General features: G+C 59.4%; 2 protein-coding genes across 2 annotated transcripts in view; one reads left to right on the top strand and one right to left on the bottom strand.

Annotated features, from left to right (window-relative positions):
• Nucleotides 1-10,762, bottom strand: part of TRPM4 (transient receptor potential cation channel subfamily M member 4) — a 42,186-nt gene extending 31,424 nt beyond the window's left edge. The window contains 6 exon segments of the mRNA XM_008154515.3: nucleotides 2,399-2,582; nucleotides 3,708-3,871; nucleotides 4,053-4,233; nucleotides 4,738-4,912; nucleotides 10,254-10,321; nucleotides 10,633-10,762. Of these exon segments, the coding sequence (XP_008152737.2) occupies nucleotides 2,399-2,582; nucleotides 3,708-3,871; nucleotides 4,053-4,233; nucleotides 4,738-4,912; nucleotides 10,254-10,321; nucleotides 10,633-10,656 (796 nt within the window). The 5' untranslated portion in view covers nucleotides 10,657-10,762.
• Nucleotides 10,763-11,963: 1,201 nt separating this feature from the next.
• On the top strand, nucleotides 11,964-15,887 carry HRC (histidine rich calcium binding protein). The gene is made up of 6 exons (XM_054710391.1): nucleotides 11,964-14,087; nucleotides 14,162-14,232; nucleotides 14,703-14,771; nucleotides 15,049-15,103; nucleotides 15,529-15,565; nucleotides 15,744-15,887. The coding sequence occupies exons 1-6, from the start codon at nucleotides 12,128-12,130 to the stop codon at nucleotides 15,778-15,780; spliced, it is 2,229 nt and encodes a 742-aa protein (XP_054566366.1). The 5' UTR covers nucleotides 11,964-12,127; the 3' UTR covers nucleotides 15,781-15,887.
• Nucleotides 15,888-15,899: the final 12 nt, after the last annotated feature.

Below are 15,899 nucleotides of genomic sequence, written 5' to 3'. Positions count from 1 at the left end.
AAAGCATTAAGTATCCATCAACTCAGAAACATAAACAACAGATGATACGCCCACAATTAAGGAATATCATACAACTATTTATTAGAAGGGGAAGCAAGGTGAGGAAGCTGTGGACCTAAAGGGATGGCCATAAGGAAGTGTAATATGTATACATAGAGTATAAGAAAGAAACACCACATAGGTGGAAATATAATTGTATAGAATTTTATAAGCAGAGATAAAGGTATAAAAGGATAAAGTCTAAATTGTGTAAGACTAATTACCCCAATAGAGGGGTTGGAGCTAGGTAGGGAAGATAATTAACTGTTTCTTTATATACCTTGGGATGATCTGATTTGTTCCAAAGGGCACATGTTAAAACTGCCATAACATATTATGTTGTATGAAAAGCCAGTTTCAAAAGGTTATGTGTTTTATTATTCCATTTATATGGCCTTCTGGAAAAGAGAAAATGAGAGTGATGGCGAAGAGATCAGTGGTTGCTAGGGGCTGGGGTACAAAAGAAATGGATGCCTTCAAGGTAAGAGAACCATACTGTGTCCTGATTGTGAAAATGGTCACATCTACACTAATAAAAGAGTAAGATGCAAATTGACCATACCTTCGCGTCACCCACCAGCCAATCAGGAGTGGGTATGCAAATTAACCCAACAAAGATGGAGGGTTAATTTGCACAGGCAGGCACCCAGTGGCCGGGGGAGGGACACTTGCGTCATCACCATGGTGACAATGCAGGTGTTCCACACTGCCCCAGGCTGCTCTGGGCCTCTGGGCAGCATGGGAAGGCAGAAAGGCAGTGCCGGCAGCCAGAGGAAGGAAGGCCCATTCTTGCATGAATCTTCGTGCATTGGGCCTCTAGTGAATCTATAATCATAGAACTGCACATCCCAAAAAATAACTTTTACTGTATGATCATTTAAAAAAATAAGATTAGCCCTAACTGGTTTGACTCAGTGGATAAGAGCATCAGCTTAAGGACTGAAGGGTCCCAGGTTTGATTCTGGTCAAGGCACATGCCCAGATTGCGGGCTCGATCCCCAGTGTGGGATGTGCAGGAGGCAGCCAATCAATGATTCTCTCTCATCATTGATGTTTCTATCTCTCTCCCTCTCTCTTCCTTTCTGAAATCAATAAAAATATATATTAAAAAATAAGATTAATGTATCCAGAAAGCTAAGTAAAGTTTAATAATTAAGCAGAAATTTTTCCAAAAAACCCCCACTTTTGTTTTAGTTGATGTTTTTCACTATACATGTATCTAGTTCATCCATTTCTGCCCTTCTGTTTTATTTTCTTGCTTCTACTTTCCCTAAATTTGATTTGTTGTTTTGTTTCTAGAGTTCTTTTTTTATTTTTATTGATTTTTAAAGAGAGAGGAAGGGAGATGGGAGAGAGAGAGAGAAACACTGATGTGAGAGCAGAACACCGATCAGCTGCCTCCTGCACACCCCCTACCAGAGATCGAGCCGGAAACCCGGACAAGTGCGCTGACCGGGAATCAAATCTTTTGGTGCAGGGGACGGTGCCTAACCAACTGAGCCACACCAGCCAGGGCTCTAAAGTTTTTTAAACTGGAGGCTTAAATCAACCATTTTCAGCCTTTCTTCTTCTTTTGGATATTATGCATTTAAATCTATAAATTTTCCTCTAAGTATTGCATTAGCTGCATCTCAAAAGCAATGGCATGTCATATATTCAAAACGTGTTTGTTTTTTTCTTTTACTCCTGGGTTATTTCCAAACCACAACTCAGGCAATGACACGGATGACGCTCCCAGAAATGATGTGGGACATAAGAGGCCAGGCTCTAAAAGGTACAGGGGGTAGTGAAGCACACACACAGGTCAGAACTGCTCTGCGAGGTTAGAAGCAGGATAAGACGGCCCTGGGTGCTGGCGGGACAAGGCTTCTGGGCTGCTAATATTGCTTCTTGAGCTAGGGTGCTGGTGGCGTAAGAAAAGTTACTTTATTTAAAAAAAAATTCAGCCCGGCCGGCATGGCTCAGTGGTTGAGCATCGACCTATGAATCAGGAGGTCCTGGTTCGGTTCCCGACCAGGGCACATGCCCAGGTTGTGGGCTCCATCCCCAGTGTGGGGTGTGCAGGAAGCAGCCAATCAATGATTCTTTCTCATCATTGATGTTTCTCTTTCTCTCTCCCTCTCCATTCCTGTTTTTTTTTTTTTTTTAATAAATAAATAAAAATTTTTAAAAATTCAGTGAGCTGTCCACTGCTGTGCATTTCCGATTTCAGATAAAGACTTTTTTAAAATACAGCAAATGGCGGGAAGGCCTTGACCACAGAAAACTCCTCCGCGCCCCAAACCCCACATTTTGACCAGACCAGACGGCTGGGGTCCGGAGCCTGGGACCCGGGGTCGCCGGTGGAGCTGCCACTCACCTCCCACGCCCGTCTTCTGCTGGGCGATGTAGGACTCGAAGCGCAGGCGGAAGCGGTTCTCGCCGCCCAGGCGGCCGTGGGTGCCATCGTCCACCAGGAGGAAGGCCGAGTAGTTGTAGTCCAGCGGGAACTGCACCCCGTCCTGGGGGTCACCGCGCCACGGGTAACTCGCAGGGAACGAGCCCTGGGGGATGAGGGACCAGACCAGGGAGTCTCTCCATCAGGGCCAGGAGTCCAGGCCCAGCCCCTCCTCCCTCAGACCCAGGAGTCCAGGCCCCCCGCCCCTCCTCCCTCAGACCCAGGAGTCCAGGCCCCCCAGGCCCTCCTCCCTCAGACCCAGGGGTCCAGGCCCCCAGCCCCTCCTCCCTCAGACCCAGGGGTCCAGGCCCCCAGCCCCTCCTCCCTCAGACCCAGGAGTCCAGGCCCCCCGCCCCTCCTCCCTCAGACCCAGGAGTCCAGGCCCCCAGCCCCTCCTCCCTCAGACCCAGGAGTCCAGGCCCCCAGCCCCTCCTCCCTCAGACCCAGGAGTCCAGGCCCCCAGCCCCTCCTCCCTCAGACCCAGGGGTCCAGCTCCCAGCCCCTCCTCCCTCAGACCCAGGGATCCAGGCCCCCAGCCCCTCCTCCCTCAGACCCAGGGATCCAGGCCCCCAGCCCCTCCTCCCTCAGACCCAGGGGTCCAGGCCCCCAGCCCCTCCTCCCTCAGACCCAGGAGTCCAGGCCCCCAGCCCCTCCTCCCTCAGACCCAGGGATCCAGGCCCCCAGCCCCTCCTCCCTCAGACCCAGGGATCCAGGCCCCCAGCCCCTCCTCCCTCAGACCCAGGAGCCCAGGCCCCCAGCCCCTCCTCCCTCAGACCCAGGGGTCCAGGCCCCCAGCCCCTCCTCCCTCAGACCCAGGAGTCCAGGCCCCCAGCCCCTCCTTCCTCAGACCCAGGAGTCCAGGCCCCCAGCCCCTCCTCCCTCAGACCCAGGAGTCCAGGCCCCCAGCCCCTCCTCCCACAGACCCAGGGGTCCAGGCCTCCAGCCCCTCCTCCCTCAGTCCCAGGGGTCCAGGCCCCCAGCCCCTCCTCCCTCTGACCCAGGAGTCCAGGCCCCCAGCCCCTCCTCCCTCAGACCCAGGAGTCCAGGCCCCCAGCCCCTCCTCCCTCAGACCCAGGGGTCCAGGCCCCCAGCCCCTCCTCCCTCAGACCCAGGGGTCCAGGCCCCCAGCCCCTCCTCCCTCAGACCCAGGAGTCCAGGCCCCCAGCCCCTCCTCCCTCAGACCCAGGAGTCCAGGCCCCCAGCCCCTCCTTTTCCAAGACCCTGGTCCTACCTTGGGGTTGGTGAGGGCCTCTCTATTGCGAACCACTCCCCAGGGGGCCACGCCCATGGCCACCACCTTGGTGCCCCCGGTGCTGGCTGTCTGGTGGTCCCGCACAGCTACACCGACATGCCGGCCGATGCCCGTGTGCAGCCCCCCGGTGACAATCCAGGCCCCTACACAGACACAGGGTGATGATGGTGAGGTCCAGCAACACACAGTGCATACAGACAGAGAGAGAACAGAGTGTGAGACAAAACCCCACACACAGAGGGAGGGCAGGCACATCCCAGAGAAGTGGGGGAGACAGCAGCCAGCCCCGGCCCAGGAGGCAGAGCCCCCCACCCCCTCAGTCACCTGTGCTCTGCGCGGCCCGCACCAGCCCGCTGCGCAGCAGGTCCTGCAGCCAGGTCTGGAGGATGGGGCCCCCCGACCCCCCCAACACTGACACCACCAGGTTCGGGGCCCGGAAGCCCCATGTGCGCGTGACCAGATTATAAACTGTAGCCGGATCCGTGCGGTCAGAGAGTCGGAGGAACTGTGGACACATGGGAGGGGGGACACGGGAGGGCACAGAAACCACGAAGGAAACAGAGACCCAGAGAGAGGATGACAGAGACCCGGACAGCGGACAGAGCCCCAGAGAGGGGGGGACACAGACCCAGAGAGGGGGGGACACAGACCCAGAGAGGGGGGACACAGACCCAGAGAGGGGGGGGACACAGACCCAGAGAGGGGGGACACAGACCCAGAGAGGGGGGGACACAGACCCAGTAAGGGGAGGGGGGATACAGACCCAGAGAGGGGGGGACACAGACCCAGAGAGGGGGGACACAGACCCAGAGAGGGGGGACACAGACCCAGAGAGGGGGGGACACAGACCCAGAAAGGGGAGGGGGGACACAGACCCAGAGAGCGGTGGAGACAGGGGTGGGCAAACGGGGAGACACCGTGTTCAGCTGGGCGCCCCAGGCCCCAGCTCGGAGAGCCCCGAGCATGCCGCCCGCCGGCCGCCCGGCCCTGCCCAGCATGCAGGCCTCACGTTGCTGGCCTTGCGGCCGGCGCCCAGGAAGTCCAGGTCCCCGTAGGCGTCGGTGGGCTTCTCCGTGGTGTGTAAGTCACGGTCCCACACGGTCACCACGGCCGCCCCGAACGCATCCTCCACCGCCACGGACAGGTGGGCACTCCGGGGGCGCCCACACTGGCATAAGGTCCCTCTGAAGGGGAGGGATAAGGGGAGTGTGAACCCCAGAGGTGTCCCCAGCCCCGAGCATCTTGGAGACGTGTCCATACGTCTGCCCGAGCCCCAGAGGCCGTCACCGTCCCGCTGACCCTGGCCTGCCCCTTCCTGGCGCCGCAGCCGGAGGAGGACGCTGGGTGGGAGAGAGACAGCCGCCTGCCCCCCAGGAGGAGCGGGGGGCCCTGGCTGCCCCCATCCACAGGGACCATGTTCACCAGGGAAAGGAACCATCCGGAGAGATTCAGAGAGCACGCCCGCGCTGGAGGCCGAGGCAGCTGTGTGACTTTGGGCAAGTGGCTTCACTTCTCTGAGCTAAATTTCCCCTCAAGCCCCGGCTGGTTTGGCTCAGTGGACAGAGCATTGGCCTTCAGACTGAAGGGTCCCAGGGTTCGATTCCAGACAAGGGCACATGCCTGGGTTGCAGGCTCAATCCTCAGTAAGGGGCGTGCAGGAGGCAGCCGATCCATGATTCTCATCATGGATGTTCCTCTCTCTCTCTCTCTCCCTTTCCCTTCCTCCCTGAATTCAATAAAAATATATTTTAGCCCTGGCTGGTGTGCTCAGTGGATAGAGCATTGGCCTGCGGACTGAAGGGTCCCGGGTTCGATTCCGGCCAAGGGCACATGCCTGGGTTGCAGGCTCGATCCCCAGTGTGGGGCGTGCAGGAGGCAGCCGATCCATGATTCTCTCTCATCATTGATGTTTCTATCTCTCTCTCCCTCTCCCTTCCTCTCTGAAATCAATAAAAATATAAACAAACAAACAAACAAACAAATGTCCCCCTCAAATGAAAAGACAATAACAACACAGCCCGGGTCGCAGACCTAAGAGGCGCCGCGGCAGAAGGCACTGTTCCCTGGAATGAGGCGACACACCGGGCGCTGCACGAACTCCCGCAGAGCTTTAAATAACCTGAGTGACAAACACGGGAGGACGTCACTCCTTTTTCAGTCCCGACGGCCGGGCGCCGAGGAGAGAGGCTGGGCCGGGGCTAGCTTGTCAAGCCCAGCCCTTCGCACCGCTTTCTCTCCAACACAGAGACGCCGCTGCCGGCTCTGAAGCTGGGCGGCAACGGCTCCCTCCCGGCGAGAAGGCTGCGCCTTTGCTTGGTTCTCACTGTGATGGTCTTTGTGGCTTGTTTCTCTTAGCGGCAAGTGCTTCACATAGGACACTTTTCGCCCTAAACAGACATACAAGCAGCCCTTGCTTTCTTTTTCTTTTTTTTTTAAATATATTTTATTGATTTCAGAGATGAAGGAAGAGGGAGAGAGAGAGAAAAACATCCATGATGAGAGAGAATCATCGATTGGCTGCCTCCTGCACGCCCCCACTGGGGACCGAGCCCGCAACCCAGGCATGTGCCCTGACCGGAATCCAACCGGGACCCTTCAGTCCAACAGGCCGATGCTCTATCCACGGAGCCACACCGGCCAGCCCTTGCTTTCTAAATGCGATTGGCCAGAGGTGTGTTTTTTTTATGGTTTTATTGATTTCCCTTACAGAGAGAAGAAGGGAGAGGGAGAGGGAGAAACATCAATGTGAGAGCAAGACATCAGCTGTCTCCTGCATGCCCCTCTCAGGGATCGAGCCCGCAACCGGGCATGTGCCCTGATCAGGAATCGAACCCGCGCCCTTTCAGTGCCTGGGGTGACACTCCACCAACTGAGCCGCACGGGCCGGAGCCGGCACCAGAGTTTTAGAAAGCAGGGAACCGGGGTTTGGGGAGTGAGGGGCTTAGCTGCAAGTGTATCTGAATCTCTTTGGTCTTCGATTCCGGAACGGGAGGCCGCATTTACACAAAGGCAGTGAGCTGTGGCCCCGGGACCAACGTTATGGAAAGGACGGCACCGGCGGCACGTGGATTTGAGAAGAGTTGTCAACAAAAGAAGGGCCACCCGTCAGCGAACGGACTACGCTCAGCCCCGCACCTGGCACAGAGAGAGCCTGGGGGAGAGACACCCTTCCTCCTTCCCGAGTCTGCCTCCCGGCTCCTGGCATGCCTCAGTTTACCCCCCTGATCCTTTCACCCATCTCAACCTCATCCCTGGACTCCCTTGTTCCCTTCCATCTACTTCCTACCCGCCCTTCCCTGCAGAACTTATCCAAGGAATGTTCCAGAACCTGAGCTGTCCATGCAGAAGCCCCTGCCACATGGGGCTCTATCTATAATAATAAAAGCGTAACATGCTAATTAGACTGGATGTCCTTCCGGATGAAGCCGGTGCCGGCAGCTGGGGGAAGGAAGGCCTACTCTTGCACGAATTTCATGCATCGGGCCTCTAGTATTCAAATAAATTAAAATGAAATACAATTAAAAATTCAGCCCAGCCTGAGTGATTGAGCATCAACCTATGAACCAGGAGGTCACGGTTCGATTCCTGGTCATGGCCCACGCCCGGGTTGTGGGCTCGATCCACAGTGTGGGGCATGTGCAGGAGGCAGCTGGTCAATGATTCTCACTCATCATTGATGTTTCTATCTCGCCGAAACCGGTTTGGCTCAGTGGATAGAGCGTCGGCCTGCGGACTGGAGGGTCCCAGGTTCGATTCCAGTCGGGGGCATGTGCCTTGGTTACGGGCACATCCCCAGTAGGGTTTGTGCAAGAGGCGGCTGATCGATGTTTCTCTATCATCGATGTTTCTGACTCTCTATCCCTCTCTCTTCCTCTCTGTGAAAAATCAATAAAATATATAAAAAAAAAAAGATGTTTCTATCTCCCTCTCCCTCTTCTTTCCTCTCTGAAATCAATAAAAATATACCTGTAATAATAAAAGCGTAATATGCTAATTAGACCAGATGTCCATCCTTCCCTCCTTCCGGACAAAGCCGGGGCTGCGAGGGAATCCTGGGTGCCTGCCGGCGCCGGAGGGAGAGAGGGAAGCTCGGGTCCCGGGTGCCAAAGGAAGCGGGTGCCGGCCGCAGGGGGATGGAAGGCCTACTCCTGCACGAATTTCGTGCATCGGGCCTCCAGTTTTAAAAATACATAAATAAAAATTAAAAATCCATTTCCTCGGAGTGGTCAGGAGCCACGTGTGGCCAGTGTGCATACTGGCTGTGGCTGTAGGGCCGAAAGTTCGCTGGACAGGGCTGGCCGGCTCCCCTCTGCACTCGCACCTCCCACCCTCCCTCCCTCTCAGTGTGGCCAGGGGAACTGTTCCCGATATGATCAGCAATTACCGCATGTCCCCAAATACAATGGCCTCTATTCAGGTCTCATCTGACGATCAAAGTGGCGCTGGCCCCAGCTGGCAGGCTCTGGTCCCAGGAAACCTGCCCCTGGCAGAGCACACCTGCCCCCCTACCGGCTCCTCCTCCCTCATCTGCGGCTTTCTCCCCGCTTGCGCGTCGGGTGGTCCCCAGATCCAGGACCACGCGGCTTCCCCACACCGTCTCAAACTTGAAGCCCCGGGGCCAGGCAAGTCGCTTGAGGGGAGGAAGCCTGGTGGAAAGGGAATGGCTGTACAGGCCTGGTGACCCAGGCTGCGGGCTCATCATGCGGCATTTACTAGTAGAGACAGGTGTTTGCAATGCGCTTCCCTGGGGGGGAAAAGGTCACAGAATGGCCAGTTGGCCGCCTCCCTGGCTTTACACTTTCTCCCATAACACCTCCCCCACGTCCAGTTTCCATCACCACCCACAGCCAGGACTTCTCACACCCTGGATGGAAGTCCCAGACCTCCCCCTCGGTCCCCCACCCAGGTCTGCAAGGCCCTGAGCCCCCCTGGGCCCCAGCTCACTACATCTCTCACCGAGCCCCGAAACGTCCCCCAAACCTGCTCATCCTCCTGGGTCCCTCATCGTGGGGACAACCTGCTGTCTCTCAGTCCCCAAATGTCCAGGAGCCGCTCTCCTTGCTCCCCAAATCCGTCAGTCCCCTCCTCTCTGTGTCCCCTCCTGCGTCCCCACAGACCTGGCCTGGCTCAGGCCTCTTCCCCTCCCACCTGGACCCTTGACCAACCTCTTCCCTGGCTTCCCGAACTCCTATTCATCCTGACACGGCCCCCTCAGGTCTTCCCGCACCCAGAGCTGCCCCTGCCCCTCCCGTGGTTCCCAGCAACCTAGGACGAGGCCCCTGACCCTCGAGGTGGCATTGGAGGCCCCGTGAGGTCTGGCCCAGCCACCCTCTTTGGCCTCCACTCTCCCGACAGCGCTCCTGCACCCTGAACTCTGCTCCATTTTCAAGCCTCATCACGTGGTCCGTAGAGGGCAATTTGCACATGATCTTCCCACTCCTGGAATCACTTTCCGCCTTCACCTGTCGAACCCCAGCTCATCCTTCAGATGTCACCGCACGGGCCCCTCCTCCCGAAGACAGGAGGGATGCCCGTCTCCTCCCCAGCTCCCGCGGGACCCGGCGGCCCGCCCTGGGCACCTGGATCTCCTGGCCTTACCGCTACCCTCCTCCCGCTAGACCAGAGGTTCCTCAACTTCCTTGACCACGCCCCCGTGTCCACCAGGAGGTTTTAGGACACTCACCCCATAAGTGCATAGCTGTTTGTTGACCCATCGTGGCAAGCCAGGCTGCATCCTATAACAGGCGCTGGACAAGACACACCCTCAGCGAGGAAGGTGACATTTCCCACGCCCCGAAGATGGTCTCAGCCCAAACCCACGTGAGAGACGGTCGCTGACGGCCCGGAGCTGCTCAGGGGTGGCAAACCGTCTGCCCCACCCCCGGCCCCCCCTCGCCCGGCGTCGGCCGCCCAGGCAAGCTGCGGGCCTGCGCGGGCAGTCCCGGCTCCCTGCCCCTGGAGCTGCAGGCATTTCTCAGTGCTCACCGAGGGCCGGGCACTGGTCCAGAAATAACACAAGCGTTTCTCACCATAGCCCTAGGGGGTAGGGTCTGCTTTTGTGCTCAAAGGACAGGTAAGGCCAGAGAGGTGCAATCATTTGCCCAAAGCCACACAGCACAGGTCCCCAGCTGAAATTTGAACCCTGGCAGGGCCTGTGCTCCTGAAAAGTGTGCTGCCTGATGGATGGAAGGAAGGAAGGAAGGAAGGAAGGAAGGAAGGAAGTAAGGAAGGAAGGAAGGAAGGGAGAGAGCCAAAGAAGAAAAACAGAAAGTGACACAGAGGACAGAGACGAGGGGAAGGAAAGAGACAGGACCGAGGGCTGGCGCTTTAACACTGACCCAGGCAGGAGCCTGGACGTGTCTGCAGAGACCCAAACCCTCCCCGAGGGGCAGCGGCACCGGGAACGCCCTTGGAAGTGTCCCCAGTGCCAGGAGTAGGGGAAGGGGGGGCCGAGGGGGGACCCGCGGTGGGCGGGGCCAGCGGTCAGGGACCGCCCCGGGCGGGTCCCCAGGGCGAACTCCTCACCCCGGGTCTGCGGGGTCGACGATGAACGCCGTGCACGTCTTCTTCTTGAAGATCTTGGGGATCCAGCTCTGGGGACAGGGACAAGGGGCGGGGTGGGGGCTCCAGTTCACTCCTGTGGGGCACGGCGCCCCCTCACCCCGCGCCCTGCCCCAGGACCAGGAGTCGGGGTCCCCAGCGCCCTCCTCCCCTAGGCTTAGGGGTCCCACCCCGCACACACAGCCCCCTCCTAGCCGCTCCAAGGACCCACGAGTCCGGGCCCCTCCAAACCCCTTCTTCGTCTGACCCACGAATCGGGGTCTCCCGCACCCGCCTCTCCGGGAACCAGGAGACCAGGCGCCCAGCTCCCTGCGCCCTCAGACCCGGGGCCCGGCCACGGTACCTGTTCCTTCTCCGGACCCACCATGCCGCCGCCGCCGCCGCCGCAGCCTATCCGGCTCCCCACATTCCCTCCGCCAACCCCGATTTCAGATCCGCCCTGAACAAACCGGATCTGCCGCTTCCCGGCCCGGCCCGAGGCCCGGCCGGCCCGGGAGGCGGGGCGTCTCCGAGACGCGTAGAGCGCCAGGCGGGGCAGAGGCGGGGCAGCGCTGCCAGACGGGGGCGCAGACGGAGCCACAGACACCCCGAGAGAGGGAGGGGGACAGAGACCCAGAGAGAGACAAGACCCCGAGAGAGAGAGGGGGACAGAGACCCAGAGAGAGACAAGACCCCGAGAGAGGGGGACGACAGAGACCCAGAGAGAGACAAGACCCCGAGAGAGGGGGACAGAGACCCAGAGAGAGACAAGACCCCGAGAGAGGGGGACAGAGACGGGGGGGGGGGGGGGGGGGACACACAGAGACGCAGAGAGGAAATGCCAGAGACCAGGGAGGGGGCACAGGGACCCTGGGCGGGTGGCAAAGACTTGGGTGGAGGGCAGACACTCAGAGTGAGAGGGAAAGGCAAGCCCAAGAGCGAGGGGGGCCGGGATCCTGGGGAGCGCGGACAGAGAGAGGAAGACCCATGAGGAGGGGTGGGGACCCAAAGCGCCGTCGTGAGGGGGTGCAGAGTGGGAAACACTGGCACACACGCCCCTCGCCAGCTCTCTGACAGGGACAGCTGCGGCCTGGCCTCCGGTAACCCGAGCCCCCTGTGTATTTATAGCCCTGGCCTGGCCCAGTCCCCTGCCCCCAGGTCTCAGTTCCAGGGACAGGAGGTCATGGGCACAGGGGTGCTGGGAGCAGGTCCCTTTGGCCCCTCGCTAAAGCCTCCGCATTGGCATCCACTCGCTCAGCACGGTATCCTATTCTGGCCAGAGACCCCCATGGTCTAATCCCAATCCTTCCACCCAGCGGCCTCACCCCTCAAATACATCTCTCCTGGCCCCCCGGCTGCCCCAGGCTCCCCCAAGTTGGCCCATTACAAGTCTAGCTGTTGTCTTTGCAGCTGCCAACCATGAGCTTGTTGGTAGTCCAAAGTCAAGTCCCTTGAACCCCCTCTCCTGACCAAGGAGAGACCCCTTCACCCACCCCTTTGCAGCTGGGAGGAGGAGGAGCAGGAGGGGAAGGACAGGCGGACTGACCCAGAATAACTCAGGGCTGAGAGTAAATTTAGCCACAGAGAGGGGAGGGGAGAGACCCTATTGGCTGGCAGGTGGGAGGGAGGGCCTGGGAGGGGGGTCAGGGGGCTCCTGAGACTGCCTCACCGGGGTGTCCAGTGCCGGCAGCAAGGGCCAGAGGAAGGCAGACGGGCAAAGGTGGGAGAGCCACAGCAAAGGAGCGACAGAGAGAAAGAGAAAGACTCCAGAAGAGACAAGAACCCCCAACATTCATCCACATCGCCGCAAGTGGCAACCAGAGCCAGCCTGGGAGAAGGTCTGCTGCCCGTCCGTCCCCATGGGCCGCCGTGGGCCGTGGCTGCACACGTCTCTCCTCTGGGCTGCCGTGGCCAGCCTGCTCCTCCCTCCGGCCGTGACCCAGCAGCTGAGAGGGGCCGGGCCCGGCCCCAGCAACTGGAACAACAATGCAGGCGTCTCCTCGGAGGACATGTCAGGTGAGTTTGGCCACCCCATCCACGGCCACAGAGGCCACGGCGATGAGGGCGAGGATGTTTTCACGGACCGCGGGCCTCCGTTCTGGAGCCACCGAGACCACGGAGAAGAGGACGAGGGCGTCTCCAGGGAATACGGTCCCCGGCTCCCAGGCCACGAGGCTGGAGAGGAGAATGTCTCCGATGAGGAGGCCTTCACAGAGCGTGGCCACGGGAATGAGGATGGGGGCAATTCGGCAGAGCATGGGCACCCCTTCCCCAGCCACGGGAGCCACGGGAGCCACGGCCATCAAGACGAGGATGAGAGCGAAGTTGTGTCCAGTGAGTATCAACATCACATCATGAGGCACGTACACCGAGGCCACGGAGAAGAGGAGGAGGAGGAAGAGGAGGAGGAGGGTGTTTCTATTGAGTATGGACACCAGGCCCATAAGCACCGAGGCCACAGCGAAGAAGAAGAAGATGATGATGATGATGAAGATGATGATGATGATGATGATGATGATATCTCTAATGAGTATGGACTCCAGGCCCACAGGTCCCAAGGCCACAGGAAGGAACAAGATGAAGACGACTCAGATGAGCACAGCCACCATGTCCCTGGCCACGGACACCAAGGCCACAAAGAAGAAGAAGATGATGATGACGACGACGATGATGATGATGATGAAGATGATGATGATGATGATATCTCTAATGAGTATGGACTCCAGGCCCACAGGTCCCAAGGCCACAGGAAGGAACAAGATGAAGACGACTCAGATGAGCACCGCCACCATGTCCCTGGCCACGGACACCAAGGCCACAAAGAAGAAGATGATGATGATGATGATGATGACGATGATGATGATGATGATGCCTCCCCTGAGTATGGACACTGGGTGGCGTACAGGCACCAAGACCAGAGCCAGCAAGAGGATGAAGACGACTCAGATGAGCACCGCCACCATGTCCCTGGCCACGGACACCAAGGCCACGTGAAGGAAGGCGATGCTGTCTCGGACGGACACCACCATCACGCCCTCAGCCGTGGACATCAAAGCCACGGGGACCAGGAGGATGAGGATGAGGATGTGTCCACGGAACACTGGCACCAGCCTCCCAGACATGCTCCCCACAGCCTAGGAGAGGAGGAGGAGGAGGAGGTCACAGTCAAGTTCAGTCACCACGTGGCCAGCTACCCACCACCCGGCTCCAGGAGCGCCGAGGAGGAGTACCTCGCAGATGAGTATGACACAGACGTCCCCGGCCCTCACCCCCACGGGGTCCCCGAGGAGGAGGATGAGGACAGCGCTGTCAAGCTTGGCCACCAAGCTCCCAGCCATCGTCAACAAGGCCACAGCGACGAGGAGACCGGCCAGAAAGTGTCCATCAAAGAAATTAGCCCCCGGGCCCCAGAGCACACGGGGGTCAAGGACAGGAGCCATTTGGGGGAAAGAGATTCTGAGGAGGAAGAGGAAGAGGAAAAAGAAGAGCGCAGTTCGCAGGAGGAGGAAGGTCCAGAGCAGGGAGAAGGCACCCACCGAGGCAGCCTGGCCCGGGAGGACGAGGAAGAGGAGGAGGAGGAAGGCCATGGCCTCAGCCTGAGCCAGGAGCAGGAGCAGGAGGAGGAAGAAGAAGAGGAAGAGAGGAGAGGAGAGAGGACTGAGGTTCAGGCCCCACTGAGCCAAGACCACCAGGGGGAGGAAGAGGAGGAGGAGGAGGGGCTAGAGGAAAACCAGCTCCCGTTCACCATCATCCCCAACCCACTGGCCAGGAGGGAGGTGGCTGGAGGTGGCTCCAGTGAGGAAGAGAGTGGCGACGCCGGTAAGCGATCCGGCCTGGTGGGAGCGGGAGGAGCCGCGTCAGTGTGGGTCACTGCTGCCCTCCTGTCCCCACAGGTCCGCAGGATGCCCAAGAGTACGGCAACTACCAGCCAGGGTCCCTGTGTGGCTACTGCTCCTTCTGCAACGTATGTCCCCAGCCCAGGTCCATGCACCAAGCAGTCCCTGGAATTGGCCCCAGTGCCCGGGGCTGCCTGGGGAGGGCCCTGAGCAAAGAAAGGGCAGGGGCAGTTCCAGGTGAAGGAAGACACTGCTGGGCCATTTCGGGGACAGACTGGAGGGGAGCCGATGGAGGAGGCTGGGGCCATGGTCCAGGAAGGGGAGGGTGAGGCCTGAGCGGCACCGAAGGGTGTAAGGAGAGAGGAGGGTGACCCTGGGGCTGGGGCATGACAGGCTGCGGGGAAGTAAAAAAGGGGGAGAAGGGTCCCGCCCACAGTGATGGGGGGAAACCAAGCCTGGAGAAGTGGCTTTGGGGTATGATACTGAGCTCAGGGTGGGAGGTAATGAGGGCGAGGAGTTGGGGGAAGGGTGGGAGCCTGGCAGGTGGCTCCCAAAAGGGGTTAAGGTTTCAGTCTAACCAGCCCCCTCCGGTCCCCAGCGATGCACTGAGTGTGAGAACTGTCACTGTGACGAGGAGAACATGGGGGAGCACTGTGACCAGTGTCAGGTGAGACATCCCGCCCCCCCCCACACCCCCCGCAGGACTCAAGGCTCCACGCCCTCCTCAGGATGGCCCAGGACCATCTGAGCACCCCCAGCCCCAAATCCTGGCCTCTGCCCTCAAACTGGCCAAACCCCTTGCCGCCGATGCAGCCTTGACTCCACACTCGAATCCGGCCTCTGACCTTGACCTCCACCTAGCAAGCCTCCAGCCCACGCCCCCATCCTGACTCTGCCTTTGACCGCGGCCGGCCACTCACTCTCTTTCCCCCGCCCCCTCCCAGCATTGCCAGTTCTGCTACCTCTGCCCGTTGGTCTGTGAAACTGTCTGCACCCCAGGTAAGCGTGGTGGGGGGGTCTCGGGGGAACCCGGAGGAAGGGGCGGGGCCCAGGGAGGCGAATCCTGGTGGGGACTGGGAGGTTGTGGGGCGAGGCGAGGTGTGGCGGCTAGGTCAAGGCTGAATCTGTGGGTGGAGCCGGGCGAGGACGGAGGGGCGGGGCCTGCGCAAACAGGAGGTTGGGGATCGATGCTGAAGCCTTGGAGGCAAGATTGGGGGCCGGGTTGAGGGGCGGGCCTAGAACTGAGTGGGCGGGGCCGAAGCCAGAAGAATTGAAGGAGGACCGAGCAGGACCCTCAAAGGCATCCCAGGGGAAGGAATTAGGAAAAGAGGGCGGAGCTGGCTTGATCCGGGACGCGGTGAAAAGTGACCCCTAATTTCGCCCGTGGAGTACCCCTCAAACCTGTCCTCTCTTCTCTCCCATAGGAAGCTACGTCGACTATTTCTCCTCGTCCCTGTACCAGTAAGTGTGGAGGGGACGTGTGAGGGCCCCGGTTAGGGAAGCGCTGTCCGGCCGAGCCACCTCCAGCCTGGGCTGCCTGTCCCCTGGGACTAATGAATGGGAAGGTTAACGATCGCTCCGCGCCCTCGGGTGCGCTTTGGACACGTCGGTGGTCTAACCTCTGCGTCCTCCTCTCCAGGGCCCTGGCGGACATGCTGGAAACTCCCGAACCCTAACCCGGCCCCGCGGCTGCGGCCGCGGCGCAGACGTCCCTCCCTGGCCCTCCAACGCCTTCCCACGAGCCATATTTATTTCTCTGAATAAACGTGTCCCGCGAAACCTCCTTGTCAGGCGT

Source organism: Eptesicus fuscus, chromosome 21, assembly GCF_027574615.1.
Source record: "Eptesicus fuscus isolate TK198812 chromosome 21, DD_ASM_mEF_20220401, whole genome shotgun sequence".
NCBI classification, from domain to species: Eukaryota; Metazoa; Chordata; class Mammalia; order Chiroptera; family Vespertilionidae; genus Eptesicus; species Eptesicus fuscus.
The sequence above is the reverse complement of the archived record's forward strand: the minus strand, read 5'-3'. Positions and strand labels throughout refer to the sequence as shown.